Source organism: Lactuca virosa, chromosome 1 (genome assembly GCF_052849685.1).
Source record: "Lactuca virosa cultivar CGN04683 chromosome 1, Lactuca_virosa_CGN04683_v6, whole genome shotgun sequence".
Classification (NCBI taxonomy): domain Eukaryota; kingdom Viridiplantae; phylum Streptophyta; class Magnoliopsida; order Asterales; family Asteraceae; genus Lactuca; species Lactuca virosa.
Window position 1 is genome coordinate 104,397,202 of NC_136426.1, and position 17,738 is coordinate 104,414,939.

The window sequence follows — 17,738 nt, forward strand, 5'->3', positions numbered from 1 at the left end:
ACTGAAAACATGCATGCGCATCATCCAACATTGCCACAACCTCAACGGGCATCCAACCCGTATGTGCTTCCATATATCTGGTACAATCCCAGTGCTTACTACCAAGCACTTTTGATCATCCATTTACTCCACTGCCTTCCTTTCAGAGGACCCAAACTCCTTCCGGAGCTACATACCTTCCCTTTCCAGGAAGTCTACTCAACAACCCTTACCGTACCTATAAGTGCCACAGAGCTAAACTCCACTCTACACTATCCATGTAGAGCAACTGCTATTCTCGAACTCCCATATACTCCGAATCCGATCACATGACTAACAAGGCCCATGCACGGCCTCCAGCCAACTTCATCATCATGATCAATACTTGGGGCCAGACCATATCAATTACTATTGCATGGCGACACAATCACTCATTCTCCGCATACAGATCTACTAACACATACAGAGTCTTCAGCATGACTGGACCGCCTTACCAGGCCTTCAGCCTATCTGGACCACTCTCAGACCCTTCAGCATGTCTGGACCGCCCTCCTGGGCCTTCAGCCTGTCTGGACCGTTCCCCGAGCCTTCAGTCTGACTGGTACGCCTTCTGGCCTTCAATCTATCCGGACCGCTCAAAACTGTCGTACGTCACCCTGAACCATCCTTCCTGGGAATCTCTCCCATGCAGTCTGTTCTAGCCCTCTTGGGGTTCCGAACTCCAGCTCCATTCCATATACTCAGTTCCCGGCCTAACCCTAGGCCTTACAACAATCAGTCACCTTTTCCGAAAACCGTGGTCTGTGCTCCGCCCCACTTGTCTACCACTTGCTCTCACCGATCCACACCCTCAGCAAAACACTGCTAAAATCCAAACAGCTAACCATCCTTGGATGCATGTTGTTTCACCGGAGAATTTTCCAATTCTCCCCCACTTAGTGCACCGACTACTAACCACCGATGCCCAAAACCGGCATAGCTCAATCACCCTTACTCCATATATTCCCTCTTAACCATGAATTGACTCCCTCGGGAGTGAGTAACCTTCACCGAATAACCCTTTCGCCATCACACACCCGAACTCCAGGGAAGTTGAATCTCAGCTGAACACTTCTCACATCACAGGTGCCATACCCAGCAAAGATATCATATACCCGACCTTCCGATCATCTATCCTCTTGGATGCTAACCAACTACAACTCCTAACTACTAAGATCCTCAATCATACCGCAGCTGCATCCGGCTCTGCCCTGACCTCCTCTGCTGTAAGCTGGAATGCACGTCCCCGAGCCCTCGGAGGCTCCGCTCCACCCTGTCCCCCGCCAGTAATCCTCAAAGTGGCCGGTGCTGGAGCCTGCACCGGTCTTGCAACAAGTTGTGGACAGTTGACCCTCAAGTGTCCAACCTGATGGCAATGATAACATATCCTCATATCCTGCACCGGAGCTGACTGGCGACAATCCCTCGCATAATGCCCCTCTCTCCCGCACTTGCGACACGCACCACCGGATCGACAAACTCCGGCATGACCCTTCCCACACTTCTCACAAGTGTGGCTGCCCTGACCTCCAACCATAGAGTCAAGGGTTTTGAACCGTTTCGGCGCCGGCTGCGACTGCACCGGGGTCTGCCTCTGCTCTCGCAACTGCAACTCAATCTCCAACTCAAGCCGCCTGGCGGCCTCCTGCAACTCTAACAAGGTATCACATCTCTGCGTGGACACAAACTATCTAATATCCCTCTTGAGCATACTCAGATATCGGGACATCTGAGCCTGCTCCGACGCGAACTCCGGGCAAAACATCGCCCTATCAGTGAACATCCTGGTGATCTCCGTCACCGACTCTGAACCCTGCTTTAGTTCCAGGAACTCCTGAGCCAACCTCTCTCCCTCAACCTGCGGAACATAACGAGTACTGAACATCTCCCGGAACTGATCCCACGAAACCGCAGCCCGCTGCGCCTCAGAATAAGATCTCGTAGTCAACCTCCACCAATCCTTCGCCCCGAGCCTCAAAAGGTTCAGAGCACACCTCACCCTCTGATCCGCAGGGCATGAACACGTGAAGAAACAACCCTCCATGTCTGACAACCATCTCATAGCAATGATCGGATCCTGAACTCCATCAAAAGTAGGGGGCTTCGTATTGTCGAAATCCCGATACTGAAAGCCCCGACTGGCTCCTCCTCCTGTCGCTGCCACAGCCGCTGCGGCTGCCGCGGCCGCTGTCTCTGCAAGAGCTGCATAGCGCTCATCAAAATACTCAACCATGGCGGTCTTGATCGACCCAAACAGTTCCGGCAACTCAGTCCGGAACATAGCAGCAACCTCATCATGCAGGATCTCACGAATCCTGGCATCCAACTCATCCGTACTCATCTGACCGATGACTTCGGGTGGTGCTAGTCCATCCTGACCACCCTCTCCTGATCCCGATCCCGAACCGGATCCTGCCTCGAAACGTCTTGCATCCGCCATAATGAAACGAACCATAAGAACCTCAGATACCTCGCATAACCGCCGAGAACTAACCTCTAACCAACAACCTAGGGGTTGTGACTTCCTTGACACGCGTATGGGTCCTGTCCTTTCAGTAGTACGGGCCCATACTACCTTCCACACCTACCCATATTTGTCTCAAGTATCACCACAACGCCCTAAGCACAAACATACATAACAAGCACTCCATCCTCACCCCTAGAGGAATACTGAATATCCCATAACAAGAAACCCTAAGCTAGCAGGCATCATAAATCAGGCAATTCTATCATGCAATTCCTGAAGATCCCTAGCCTAGTACTAGCATGCTGTTTTAACATATCACATAATCAAAATAACTTATATGGTATTTTGGGGTCTACTTACTGGCTCTGGCTGATCGTACCCTCTGCATCCTCCTTTACTTATTTCGAAAACCTTTTGAAAACCATTTTGAAAATCCCTCCTTGATTTGAGACTGGATTCACACGAATGTTCCTCCAATTCACTCAAACCAAGGCTCTGATACCAACTTGTAACACCCATAAAATTTGAGCCAAATTAAAACATTTTAATTCATTCAAAAACCATTAAGTTCATACACCTCGTTTTCAAAATAGTTTAAACATCAGAGTATCCCCCAGAACCATATCACATAAATCATAAAACATGAGGAGCGGTACGATCACGCCTTCGCATTGCCACGATCTCCTGAAATACCTGAAACAATACACTGAAACTGTAAGCCCGAAAGCTTAGTGAGTTACCCCAAAATACCAACCGCACATAAACATACTCATAACATATCACAAATAGAACAGCCATGCACATCGGGTCTACTGTGTGACTGGTCCGCCCGCACCGGGCCTTCAGTCCACCTGGTCCACCCTCCGAGTCTAGCCATGTACATCGAGTCTACAGTGTGATTGGTCCACCCGCACCGGGCCTTCAATCCACCTGGTCCACTCTCTGAGTCTACAGTATGACTGGTCTGCCCACACCGGGCCTTCAGTCGGCCTGGTCCACTCTCCGAGTCTACAGTATGACTGGTCCGCCCACACCGGGCCTTTAGTCGGCCTGGTCCACTATTCGAGCCTCGGCACGTCTGGTCCGCCCTCTTGGGGCCTTTAGCCTATCCGGACCGCTTGTTGGGCATTCGGAATATCCGGTCCGCCCTGGGTATGTTGGCCTACAGCACAAAGCAGGACCCGCCTCAACCCAACCCCCGTCAAACAACCATGTGCACATAAAACAATTAATCACATAACAGATCCTTAACCAGACAAACAGTCTAACAGATCACATAGCATATCAACATCCTAACCAGGATTCCGACCTAACCGGTCACTAGCATAACATTACCCTATATTCCGAGTACCGACCTTAACCAGGTCATTAACATAACATTACCCTAAATACCAGGATGCAGATCTAGCAAGGCAATAACATAACAAACAATACCCAGATTTCCATCCGATAAAGGGCCGGCCTTGGTGCCGTAGACCTTGTTGATATAGTGAGGATAACTCACCTGAAATGAAGAACCGAACCACGAAAGCACACACCCGAAGCACTGCTCCAAACTCCAACACCTATTGCCATCAATGGACCATTGACATAAATAACCAATTACCATGACACCCTTGAAGGTCAAAGTCAAAGTCAAAGCCAAAGTAAAACTTCCTGACTGACCCTACTCGTCGAGTCAACCCGTTGACTCGTCGAGTCCTTATACTCTGAAAACTCTTAGAACACGACTCAACTCGCCGAGTCACCCCAAGACTCGTCGAGTCCAACGATCTTCGAGTCCCATCCCGTCCAACTCACTGAGTCACCCCTCGACTCACTGATCTGCGTCTTAACCAGAAGAGGTTAGGGGTTCTGCGACCTGACTCGCCGAGTCCAAGAACAGACTCGCCGAGTCCAAGGTAATCTTCAACAGACTCGCCGAGTTGTTCTTCCAACTCGCCGAGTCCATGCACATGTTCATACAACTCGTCGAGTACACCCATGTGACTCGCCGAGTCTCTCCAGTTCTCAATCCATATAGAGGCTCTTCGAGCCATGCAGGGGCTCCAATCCATAAATCCACTCTTCTACAGTCTAACCCTCACATAAAGTTGCAAACTTTACGTGAAACCAAGGAGATATAGGCCCAAAACACTCTAGGGCTAGAGTTCATGACAAAGGGGCTTTACCAACAACTCTTAGACAGAAGCTTTATGACATTTTGGACCATCACAAGCCTAGATATGAAGTAGCAACTTCAGATCTAAGCCTCTAACTCGAAATAGCTCTCAATCATACCAAAAATGCCCCAAATCTCAAATGATAATAGATCTAGATGCAAAAGAGCCCAAGCAACAGATTATTACCTCCAAAATAAGCTCCAACTGAAGTAGATCCCGGATCTACACCACTCCTTTGCAGCAAACCTCTTGATCTTCAAGCCCCTTTCCAAGATTTTCTCCTCCAAAGCTCTATTCTCTCTATTAATGCAAGCTCACTCGATTCTAGGGTTACTGGATTTGAAAAGGGTAGCAAAGAGGCTGAGGGTGGGTTATAATGTGCTTTATATAGGGCACAACCCCCGGGATTAGGGTTTTCTCTCATCAGCACCAACTCGTAGAGTCCAAGCCGCCGACTCGGCGAGTTGGCCACTTAAACCGCGATAGAATCCCGCTCCGAATCGGCGAGTAAGCGAACCTACTCGTCAAGTCCCTTTCCTAAATTTACACTTTTGGCCCTTCATTGAACAATTGAAATTTGGGGTGTTACGCTTATAGTACCGGTTATTTGTCCGAGTGTCATTTAAATTTTACTTATATATAAAATTGTATATGTATATAAATATAATAGTAATTTCATCATTTTAACTACCTTTGTAACATGCTGAGCAAGGGATTACATGCAAACATAGTTAAATACACATTCAGAAAGTACATATAAATTATAATAGGTATAATTTATACATAGAACAATAATTCATGATTCAAGTATACTAGAATACATTGTCTTACAAGAAACCAGGGTTTTGACTCAGAACAAATCAAGGGTTTACACTTATCAAATACATGTTTGGAATACTAATTCAAGAACATACTGTCAATCATTTATTTCAGAATGATTGGGTTTTCATAACTAATATACATGTAACGTTTATATGCTTTTTATGAGACATTCAATTCAGGTTGTTTAGTTCATTTTAGACAACATAGGAAAAGTCCTGACATTATAACCAGAATCTACAGCCGGGGATCGAAACAAGTTGTGTGTAGATCTATATCGAGATTGACAACCCCGCACTCAGGCTGCTAGCTACAGTCAGGCATACACGCCGATGAGTGGCAATTGTTATCACCAGTTTAAACGCCCACAAAGCGTTTGTTTCAGGCCATCAGTCATAGTATGGTTATAATAACTCATTAAAAAGATATTAACAATACGATAGTGTATAAACATCTAAACGAAAGTACACCTTCAAAGTACCAGTTTACAGAATACAAAATACAATGGTTCAATACAGTTTTCAATAACAGCTGGTGGAGCCAGGCACACTCTCAGTTACAAGTTTTCATAAAGGAATGCAACTACAAAACATTAATACAAAGAGAACGGTTTATGGGATTAAACCACTTTTACAAATGGGAACCTAGTCATTTACTTTCGGTAAACTAGTATAACATAAAGGACCTTTAGTGGTTAATTCTATAATTCCTTAGTTGCTACATCATAGTTATACATAAGTAATATCTGATTGACAGTGAAATGTGTGACTTCCGCCTTACTTCCTGTTCCTTGTTTGGTTGTGGACTTAGGCCAGATACACCCATTTAACTGTCCATTCGATATTGGGTTATATATAATCAGTATAAACTAAGTAATTACAGAGGGAAACTATTGAGGTTATCAGTTAATCACCTCAGGAAATATAGGATTTCATGGAGAAACCAGTGAACTTATCCAAAGAACTTAGGGTATACTTAACAGAACTAAAATACTTATGAACTCACCAGCTTAGATGCTGATCTACTCTTTCCAAATAACTTGTATTCTTAGGAATCCGGTAGACAGGTACACTCCCAAAACTTTTGAGAAGACTACCTAGTACCGTACCACGACTCTTGTCTTCTACTGTACCTACTTTAGTGTTTGAATATGTAATGTTTAAACACTTATGTAAAACTTATACTTATTAATGCAATGGTTGTTTGTACTTTGATTACTATATTGCATTTGTTGTGATACTTACCTAAAGTCCTCCGCCCCCGAACGTTTCCGCCGTTCTGGTTTGGGGGTGTGACAAAAATCGTGTGTCAAAACGTGACCATGAGGAGGTCACATCGTGACCAACCAAAGTAAATAACGTTTGTCTGGACTGTGGTGACAACGTGACACATAGGTGGTCATGACGTGAGGAAGGCTGCATCCCAAGCCCATGATCTTTTAGGGTTTATTTCGTATTTAAACCCCATAAACTCGATTTTAGGGTTCATTATCAGCCTCCATCATCCTCAAACTCAGAAAACCCTAACCCTAGCCTCTCTTGGGGATTCTTGGCTCATTTTGGTGCTTTTGGTAGCTTGAAGAAAAAGAAGGAGGCGTTATAGAGTGTTTATCCAACAAGGAAACCTCATGATCATTTTCTTGTGTAAAATTTTGGACCTTTGTAAGTGTCCATGATTCAAACTTTATGCTTCTAGATTGCTAGATCTAAGTTCTTGTCCCTTAATCTTCAATTTTGAGCAAGTTGGGGTGATGGGATTCCATAAATTTGGTAACTTTATAGATCCTTGAAGCCTTTTGAGTGTTTTATGGTTCAGATTTAGTATTTGGTTGTGTATTGGAAGCCTTGCTTGAGTTTTGGATCATTTTCTTGGTTTTTGACCTAGGTGGGGTAGAGGACATGCATGAGGCATGCATGTCCATAAATTTGACATTTTTATGTATCTTTGGAGTCCCTATTAGCTTTCTGGAAAGTGGGAGTTGAAAAATTAATGGATTAATGACTCAAATTATTAAGTTGGTGCTTCAGACAGCGGTCACGACGTGACATTGAGGATGTCACGACGTGACCAATGAGGATTATGCGACTATATTGTCCCGTTGTGCTCGCTACGTGACCAAGGAGGGTTTACGTCGTGATTCTTGCTGAATGAGTTATCCATGACTGAGTGGCTGGGTTGGGGAGAGACGAGTTGGAATTGGGTTGAGTGTGTCTTAACGTCGTGACCAAGGATTGGTCACCAACGTGAGGGTCAGCTGTTGGTATTATTGGTTGTTGACTTTGACTTTGACATTCGAATTGTTGACATGGGTTGACTTTTGGTTAAGATTTCTGGATTTAGTGTGTAGACTAAGGTTGGACCTTGTATGTTCTGATAGGAGTGTTGTAGCGTCTGTTGTGGGACATTGAGCTGTGGTTTAACCGATTTTGTGAGACAGGTGAGTCTTCTCACTATACTCTGTAGGATGCTAGTTGTCTTTGTGACTCTTGCATTGTGTGTTAGGCTGGGGCCATTTGCATGTTTGGTTGGGTCCATTGCTATGTTGGGCTGGGGTCCATTTATATGATGGACTGACCCCATTGATATGTGGGGGTGGTCCCGTTATTATGAGTTAGGCCCAAGTTGCGGGTTGGGTCCATTGATATGTATGGTATGTGGTATTTTGGGGAACTCACTAAGCTTTGTGCTTATGGTTGGTGGTTTAAACATTTTTCAGGTACTTCCAGTTCCATAGGAAAGAGCATTACTTGACCGCACAACATCCCCTGATGACTTTTCCGTATTAATTTTATTTGTTATACTCTGATGTTTGAAAGATATATTTTACCCTAATTGGTTTTGGAACAAATATTTTTATGGATTTAATGATTTAAAAATGAAATTTTTATTGGCATTTTTGGGACGTTACATAAAACGGGTTTAAAACGAAGAAGTTATAACTGTTTGAAGTTGGAATGGAAAATGGTTAAAGTTGGAATCTGTGAAGTACAGTCACCGCAATGCAGTGATGTTTCTAGAACAAATATTTAATATGTTAAGCCCTTTTTCTCGAACTCATTTCACAAGGTTTGATCTAGAGCTTTGCGGGGGCAATTTTTGAACGTATGAGGTTGTTTGGAGATGGCTAGAATCAAGGGAAATAAGTGCATCAATTGGAGATTTGGATATGATGGTAGTTAGTTTTCACTAACTAACAATGTGAGTTATAACTATCAGTAGAGTATGATTATATGATTTATAATCTTATAAATGAGTATAAATGCATGATTAGATGTTAGTGTTATTATGTTAAATACCTACAAGTTAGAAGAATGCTTAGTTTTAGTACTTAATAAATTGAGTACTAAATTGATATAAAAGATTTCTTAATGAAATGAGATGGTAGATTGTTTATGTGCCACGTAGCATGAAAGACTATGGAACGACCATAACATTCACATGAAAGAATATGAGAATGCAGAAATGTGATTCCTTCAGGAATAGAGATATGTAATTCCTTCGGGAATGTAGAAAAATGATTCATTCAGGAATGTAGAAAGATGATTCCTTTGGGACCTCAAGAAGGCTACAATAGTGCCTTAACCATTACACCATACTTCCTTTTGTGTTTTAAATCCATCGAATTAACACACACACACACATACACACACACACACACACACACACACACATATATATATATATATATATACTAGTCGTTTACCCGCGCCATGCGACGGGTGCAAATAGTTTTTTCAGAAATTAGTTTCTAGAAACAATTAGTTATTTTGCACAAATAGTTTACTACATCTAAAAGATTATTAATAAAAGTAAATTTAACATAAACGAAATCAATAAGAATTGAAAATGAAAAGTTGGAAATGCTTACAAAGGTATATGAATACATGATATATTGTGTAATATTAATCATGCAACACTTCTTTATACACCACATTTGATGTATAAACTTCACTGTCGTTGAATTGTTCGTCATGCTTCATTAATATTTTTATTAAATGAACCCATATAAACATGTAATACAAAACTAATAAAATTTCATTTTAATTTTATTAATAAGAAAAAACATGTGCTATTAGATTTTCTTCTTGGAGTGAGATTTATTTTTGATAGATAATAATTAAAACAAATAATAAAAGTAATTAAAATTACCACTTCATAAAATAAATGTTTCTAAAATATTATGTTGTGAAAAACGTGGAATAGACAGTTACAAAATGGATTCTTAACCAATCATCGTATGTTATTATGAATTTCAACCAAAAACTAAGTTTAAAATTTCCAAAAAAATTAATAAGTTCTCATTTAACTTTACGTTTACAATAACTACTCGAAAGATGATCTTTTAGTGATTGTCTAATTTTATCAATTTAGCGATTAACACTAAAATTAAGGAATTTGGTTAGCAAAAAATAAATTAAAATAACTTATAAATTAATAAAAATATGTCATGTATTTACAAATCTTTTACAATGTTTCGTTCATACAGCTACTTTAAAAATAATTATTATACTAATTAATTTATTTATTCAACATAAGGATGTATTTCAACTTGAATCTATAACAATTATTGGTCTACGAATGGTTAAGTATAGTGTAACCTACATATATTGAACAGGGTACGTAATAAAGCAAGTAAGTAATTTTTAATAGATTTGTTATGATAGTTTTGACCATGTTAAGAAATAATAAAACTCGTTAAACTCATTTTTATTCCTCGTGCTGCAATACTTATATTTAATTTTACAAGTCACCTTCTTCAAAATCCAATTATCCATAATGAAGGTCAAACAAAGAGTACAGATCTAAGTAGAAACATCTTGTTAGGAAACAATTCAACAATAATTACCAACTATCAAATCCACTATCTTCTTTCCCAATACTCGAACAACTGGACCAACAGAGAGTACAACTTCTAAAGCTCTTGTCACTTTCATCACCACAATTAGCCTTCAAAATAGTAGTTAAAATCTGAAATTGTTTGAAATTACACATAAGCATGTCCTTTTCTACTATTAAACCTCCAATAAGAACGAAATTGCATAGCATAATTGCATAAGAACCAAACTTCCTTTAAAATCCCCCATGTATCTTCTTCCATACCAACATTTTTCTACCTGCAAACTTCAATCTTCAGGAGTACACTACCAAAAATACCCTTGAGAAATCTACTTTTCATTATTTATGAAATAAAAAAATGAGAAATAAATGATGACAAAGACTAATACCATTTCCCATAAATTATATCTTTTTTCCTGCATTTTTCTCCTTTTAAGCAGATACCAAATATACTTCTCCTAACCCTTTTCAAGCCAATCTAAAACTGCCCCCGGAAAACCAGGGAAATCCATTGTCTTCTAATAAAAACACACACCTATAATTAAAAATAAAATCAACAAACTTGAAAATACTAACCTTGAAAGAAAAAATCATAACTGTCTCAAAACGAATAAGGATTGTTGAGTGGCTTTTAAGTTCTTATACCTTATTTGTTTCCAAACCAACATGAACATGACTATTATATGATTTAATCTTGTTATCAACTGGTTTCTGTAGTATCCCAACCTGCACATGATTCACTAAGTTTATAACCAAATAAATAAGTCTTAAAAACATTATTATAGTAATTTTGTAAAAATACAATAACTATCAAATGTTTTAACTATCATAAATTTACAACAAAAGGAAAAAAGGAATCATGAAAATCAAAAATCTTCATTTGAAGTACCCGTAAACAAAAAACAATGTTTGCATATATTCAGATTATATTTACTTTCCATGTGTGTGTCTTGCAATTAGCCATTTTCCTAAGTTAGCTTCAATGTCTAGTCTATATATTGTAATCTAGAGTTCCTTGTATCGTGTGGTCATCAATAAACATGGATATTCCTACCAAATATAGCAGAGTATCCTTATTGGAACCCTAGCCAAATATAACATGGTATCCTAGAAGATCAAGGAAATAGTCAGCATAAATTTCTTCATTGCTATCACCGGAGGAAAGGAGATGAAGAGATGCATGTTAAGTTGAAACTTCAGTGTCAGTCTGAGAAGGGTTAATGTTGGAAAATATGCCTGGAGAAAAAAAAAATCGAATCAATACATCCAAAAACATATAGAATCAATAAAACCAAAAATAATTTTGGAGAATAAATTAGCTTTCTTACCTGGTAAGTATGCGATAAGGAAACATAAACATGTTTGTGCGTAGTTTGATGGATATTTACAATCAAAGAGCATTCCTTCGTTTTATAGTGGTCAACATAGCCATCGATCCCATACACTAAACAGAAGCAGAAAAATCAAAAGTGGACATAAAATCAAATAAACCCAAAATAAAAAAAGAAACAAACATTCAAAATTTTGGTTAACTGAACAATAAATCGATAAAATATGTTCCGTGACCATCCTCGATTCTTTTATTAAAAGATGGGTGAGCATAGACAGAGAAAGAAAAGGTGATTGGTGGTAGCGGGTTTACCTGACGATGGGGGGATGAAGGCGGTCAGTTTAGCAACAACGCAGGAGTGGTGGTTGGTGGTGGTTGTAAGATAAAGGAAGTGGTGTGTGGGTGTTCGTTGTGCCTATGTGTACATATAGTGAGATAGAGATGGAGGAATAGAGAAAGGTTGAATGGTGAAGTGTATGCGTAGATTGTGTATGTTGGGCAAGCTGCAACGATTTTGAAGTAGCAATGGCGGCTGATGTTTGCAGGGGTATACCGGAGGTGACGAAAAATACACAGGGTGATGGAGTTGTAGCCTTAGGTAGGGTTTTGTGATGGTGAATGTTTGGGTGGCGAAGGAGGTTGTGGGTATTCTTTCAGCTTCCGGTCAATTTACAGGATGACATATTTAAATTTTTGAAGGGAGGCACATGGAGTGGACGGGATCAGTGGATAGTTATAACTCACAACCCTAAAGAAATACATAACGGGGAAACATTCAATTTCTACAAAAAAAAATAAGGAAACGACCGAGATTCCGGTCCGATTTTGGGGGGAAGGCCAGATATATGGGAAGGGATAGAGGCGTGTTCATTGACTTGGGGTTTTATCATTTGAACATTTAAATTTATAATATTATTTTATTTATAACTGGTTGTACTTTAGGCTTATAGACTTCATCGTCTTAAAAAAATAATATTATTATAATGAATCTATTTATAGAAATAGGTAGATTTCTTTTATAAGATACTATATATATATATATATATATATATATATATATATATATATATATATATATATATATATATTTCACAAAATTCGGGTTGGTTCGGTTTTTACATTTTATAAAACCGAAACCGACCCAATATTTCGGTTTTTTAAAAAACTAAACCACACCGTCGATTTTTATTACAGTTTTGATTTTGTCGGGTTTTTCGGTTTTTTGGTTCGATTTTTCTCACCCCTAGTTATAAAGACTAAATATGGACAAATAAATAAATAAATAAGGTACATGGTAATATATGAACAAAAAAAATTCAATAACTAAATATATACTTTCTTCGTCTCATATTGTTATCCACTTTTGATTTTTGAAGTATTTATTCTTCAACTTTGACCTTAAATATTTTTATTTGTGTTATAAATTATTTGATGAGACTTATAACAATGAAAAAAATATTTAAAACACAATCCATTTATATATTTTGCATCAAATATTATATACCAAAAATTATTTAAAATCAAAGTTAAATAATAAATATTTCAGAAACAAAAAATAAACAAGTTAAAGTAAGATAAAATAAAAAATACATTAACCTATTAATCCATTTTTCCAACTACATACGAAATATTTCGGGTCAATCAAATCTGCCGGCAACTTTTTCGATCCATTTTCCAACCCGTAGACCTCTTCATTTTTGCAACGGTTGAACTTTAGTAGTTAAAAGAAATTGAATAAAAGATAAAATGGAGGAACATTTTTGTTAAAACATCCAAAAGCGAAGTAGTTTCACTGAATTCGATTCTCCATCGCTTTCCTCAACACGCCATCATTCTCTCTCTGTTTTATGTCTCATCACAATTCGGTGGTTTAAGGACCATCACAATGATATCTGGATACTAATTTTCCCTTTGCAAGAAGGGAAAATCCTACGAATTTGATCTCCAATTTTCATGAGAGGTTCTTAAAGTTCTTGATCCCTTTTTTTTTGGAATATCACGTCTATTCCCATGGAGGTAAATCGATTCCTCTATAACAATAAGCTGATCTATGTGCTAAGCGATAGGAATTTGATTAGGGTTTTTGATATTTAACCTTTGTTGTTACACCTTATGGGTTGAGCTGTTTATCTTCTAGGGTTCTCATATTTGATTACTTATCTGATACATCTGTAATTACGAGTTTGTGGTGATCGGTACTAAAAATTGAAGTCTTTGAGTTCTTGCGGAAAGAAATTTGTGGGCAATTTCAGGGAATCGCCTTAGTCTGCAGTCTTGATGGTGGTTTTAGGGAAGAAAATTTTAGGGTTTAATATTAGTTTTGTGAAATTGAATTCAGGGTTTTAACGACGAGTGAAACAAATTGGATCATACTTTGTAAACTTCGTTTTGGTGTCTTTTCTTCTTCATGTTATATCTAGGGTTTTGTAATGTCTAAGGTTTTGGAGAAGGAGGAGAGCAAGAACGATAGTCATCTGACATCAGCTGCAGCTTTTGTGGAAGGAGGAATTCAAGAAGCTTGTGATGATTCTTGTAGCATTTGCCTTGAGGCTTTCTGTGATAGTGATCCTGGCACGGTACTTAATTTTATACTTATTACATTTATGCCATTGCATTTTTTTTCTACTTTAGAAGCTCTTAAACTACACCATTTTTGGCAAAATTAAACTTTCCATTTGTTGCAGGTGACTGGATGCAAGCATGAGTTCCATCTTCAGTGCATTCTTGAATGGTAAGGCCTGAAATATATCCATATTTTGCATACCCTATGAGTTTTCCCTTTTTTTTTTCTTAAAAAAAAACTGATTCAATATCTTTCTTATAGGTGCCAAAGAAGCTCAAACTGTCCAATGTGTTGGCAAGCCATCACCCTCAAGGATCCTACCAGGTGATTGTCCAGTTTTTTGTAATATACATTTGATTACTATCTGTTTTGTGGGTCCCATCTAGATTGTGAAAAAGCTGACATGTCACTGGTCAACATGAATTTGCAGTCAAGAGTTATTAGAGGCAGTAGAACAGGAAAGACGCATCAGGTTCAAGCCTGCAAGAACTTCAACAATATTTCATCATCCCACTCTCGGGGATTTTGAACTACAACATGTTTGTCATCTATCATTTCTAAAATAATTTATAAAAAGACGTTTTTTTTTTTTAACATGAATCTTTTAACATCTGTGTTTCTATTTCAGTTACCGGTTGGTGTTAATGAGGGTGAACTTGAGGATCGAATTATCCGGCATCTAGCGGCTGCTGCCGCCATGGGGAGGACCCACCATGTGAGTAGAAGGGAGGGGTCAAGAAACCGGTCAACGGGTCATGGTCAACCACAGTTCTTGGTTTTCTCTGCTAACCCTAATGCACCTTCATCTGCCACTGATCCAGGTGGAGTGGAAGGTGAACCCGTTGGTGTCACTTCAGCTAGCCCATCTGTTCCACTTAGGTCAACTTCAGAAACAGCTAACATATCCAATAGTCAACAAGGGACCTCAGTTATACATAGGTATTTACAAAAAAGATTAATCTTTCTTCTTTGGGTATGTGCATGTATGAAGTGGCATGGATAGTTGTTAGCTTTTTCTTAATTGGGTATTTAGAAAGTGTTGATTTTTTTAATTGGGTATTTAGAAAATTTTGATCTTTCTTCATTGGGTGTTTGCATCATTACATGTATGAAGTGGCATAAATATTTCTTGACCTTTCTAATTGGGTATTAAGATTTTAGAATGTTTTGATTTTCTTTCATCGGTTATTCACTAAGTTCTGATCTTTCTTCATTGGGTATTTTCAAAGTTCTGATCTTTCTTCATTGGATATTTTCAAAGTTTTGATTTTTCTTCATTGGGTATTTACAAACTTGATCTTTTTTTTGTTGAGTATTTACAAAGTTTTGATCTTTCTTAGTTGGGTATTTACAAAGTTTTGATCTTGCTTAATTGGGTTTTTATAAAGTTTTGATCTTGCTTAATTGGGTATTTACAAAGTTTTGATCTTTCTTCACTGGGAACCTACATGTATGAAGTGGGATGAATATTTCTTGACTTTTCTTATGGGTTTATTGGAAAGTGTACACTTTTGACTTTTGAGGTCAAACCTGATATGGTATTTTTATTATATAGTTGACACCTAAATGGCTGAATGTTACTATTTGTTGTAGGATTTATGATGAGATTTTTCCATTAATTTTAAAAAAAGTCATACCAAGCATGATGTTACGATCTTTTTGATTTTCTTGGAAATCAAATTGTATATCTTGACTGAATCATTTGGTTTTTCTACAGAAGCTCAAGTAGTCAATTATCTCTTCCTGATCAAGATCAAGCTGGTCCTTCAGAGTTCCAAACAGTAACAAATTCATGGAAATCAAGATTTAATGCTATTTCAATGAGGTTAGGATTTGCTAAAAATGGCATGATAAATTCAGGACAAACTCACTAGTTCATGCAAACTTTAGTTTTTAATTGTTAATTTGAAAAAGTAGATTAATTAAATTTTTTTTCTGAAGATATAAGGAATCACTATCGAAGAGTACTCGAGAGTTGAAGGATAGGCTTTTTAACAAGAGTCCATCCATGTCAAACATTGGTTCAGAAGACAGGAGAGAAGTGAATGCTGCTGGCATTGAAAATGTATCCCAAATGATGGAGTGCCTGGAAACCCATGAACATAATAGACAAGATCATGATCCAGATCCAGCATCTAATGACAATAATACCCCTGCTACCGGTCCGAATGCTGCTTCAAACTAATATGTTCAACTCATTTGACCAATCAAAGATTTCATCAGTTATCTGCAAAAGTGAGTAGTTACATTTTTATTTATCCATGTTGTAATATTTGCTTTTGTTCTCACTATTGTAATGTTTTTTTTTTGAAGGTTGTCATGTATCCATATCCAGATATGTCCTGTAGAGGGGAACAGAGTTATGTTTACAAGGTGAAGGGAGCAAATTACCATTTGGTCCTTAATAAACAGTGGGGGGTGGGGAGGGAGATGGCTTTTTAACACATGGTTTAATATTTCACAACTTTCTTTTTCTATCTGCTTGTGAAAAAAAAAAAAACCTTGATATAGAAACATAGATTTGGTATGGACAGCATACGTTATTACATGATTGTTTTGTTTGGAGGGTTTGTGTTGAATTATTTGGTATACTATTACTATGGAGAAAATATGATTGATATTGGGTTATAATCACAAGAACGTGATTCACACCTTCCTCATATACAACCCAATTAACTTATAAGCTAAAGTAAGGCATTTCCCATTCATAGGATTCTAAAAACTTATTTCAAGGTCATTGTTGAGTGACCACAAAGATAACCATAGCATTTCAATTTCATTCAGGCTAATGTCTCATCAATGGCATTATTGTTATAATAGTCATCTACTTAAAATTTGTAGTCCGTGACAGAGTATACTTTCAATTTTATATTTTATCCAATTCTTTTATGTACTTTCCCCTCCGCCCAAGGGGTGAGTCATGTAGAAATTCTATTACAAAATTGAAAAACATTTATTATCATATAGTTCTGCTAAAGTCGAAAATACCAGTGGTATAATATACTCCAAGAAAAATCAATAAGCGTCATTATTAACAATTGCGTACATATTTATAAAAAGGCGTTCATGTATTTGACATTGTTAACAATCAAGGAATAATGTTCTTGCCTATTTTTCATGGGAAACCTTGTCACATGCTCGAGATAAAGCATAATATAGCTTATCAAATCTTTCTTTGATATCTGTCTACTTATGCTTTGCATGTTTTCTTGAATAGACATTCGTTATCTCGAGACTTCATTCGTAAGTTCATGGCTAATTGCAGAAAATAAAGGTTGTGAAACGTGTTTATGAAGACCCTTTTAGTGTCTACATGAATGGCAGTGACCTTGTCATATATAATGACCAAGTGTTCCATCTGACCCATAATCCATTCAACCTCATTAAAAACATGTCCAAGATTATCACCCTATGTCTTGTTCATTCTATAGGCAATGTGAAGATCTAATTGTTTTCATCCAACTAAGAACATGGAGCCTCTGTCCATGACAACAAATAAGAACACAGCGCCCAAGTATTTTCCCTTCAGGTGGGCACTGTTTA

At 38.2% G+C, this 17,738-nt stretch overlaps 1 protein-coding gene across 1 annotated transcript; it reads left to right on the forward strand.

Moving 5' to 3' along the window:
- Window positions 1–13,389: 13,389 nt before the first annotated feature.
- LOC145154958 (E3 ubiquitin-protein ligase RHF2A-like) lies at window positions 13,390–16,862 on the forward strand. Its single transcript, XM_079075568.1, has 9 exons — window positions 13,390–13,648; window positions 14,071–14,208; window positions 14,317–14,363; window positions 14,457–14,519; window positions 14,626–14,734; window positions 14,824–15,134; window positions 15,913–16,020; window positions 16,137–16,430; window positions 16,509–16,862. The coding sequence occupies exons 1-8, from the start codon at window positions 13,643–13,645 to the stop codon at window positions 16,378–16,380; spliced, it is 1,026 nt and encodes a 341-aa protein (XP_078931694.1). The 5' UTR covers window positions 13,390–13,642; the 3' UTR covers window positions 16,381–16,430; window positions 16,509–16,862.
- Window positions 16,863–17,738: the final 876 nt, after the last annotated feature.

Coding starts and splice junctions, on each gene's coding strand:
- LOC145154958 (XM_079075568.1), top strand. Junction 14,364..14,456: donor CTTCAGTGCATTCTTGAATG/GTAAGGCCTGAA, acceptor TCTTTCTTATAG/GTGCCAAAGAAGCTCAAACT. Junction 14,520..14,625: donor ACCCTCAAGGATCCTACCAG/GTGATTGTCCAG, acceptor ATGAATTTGCAG/TCAAGAGTTATTAGAGGCAG.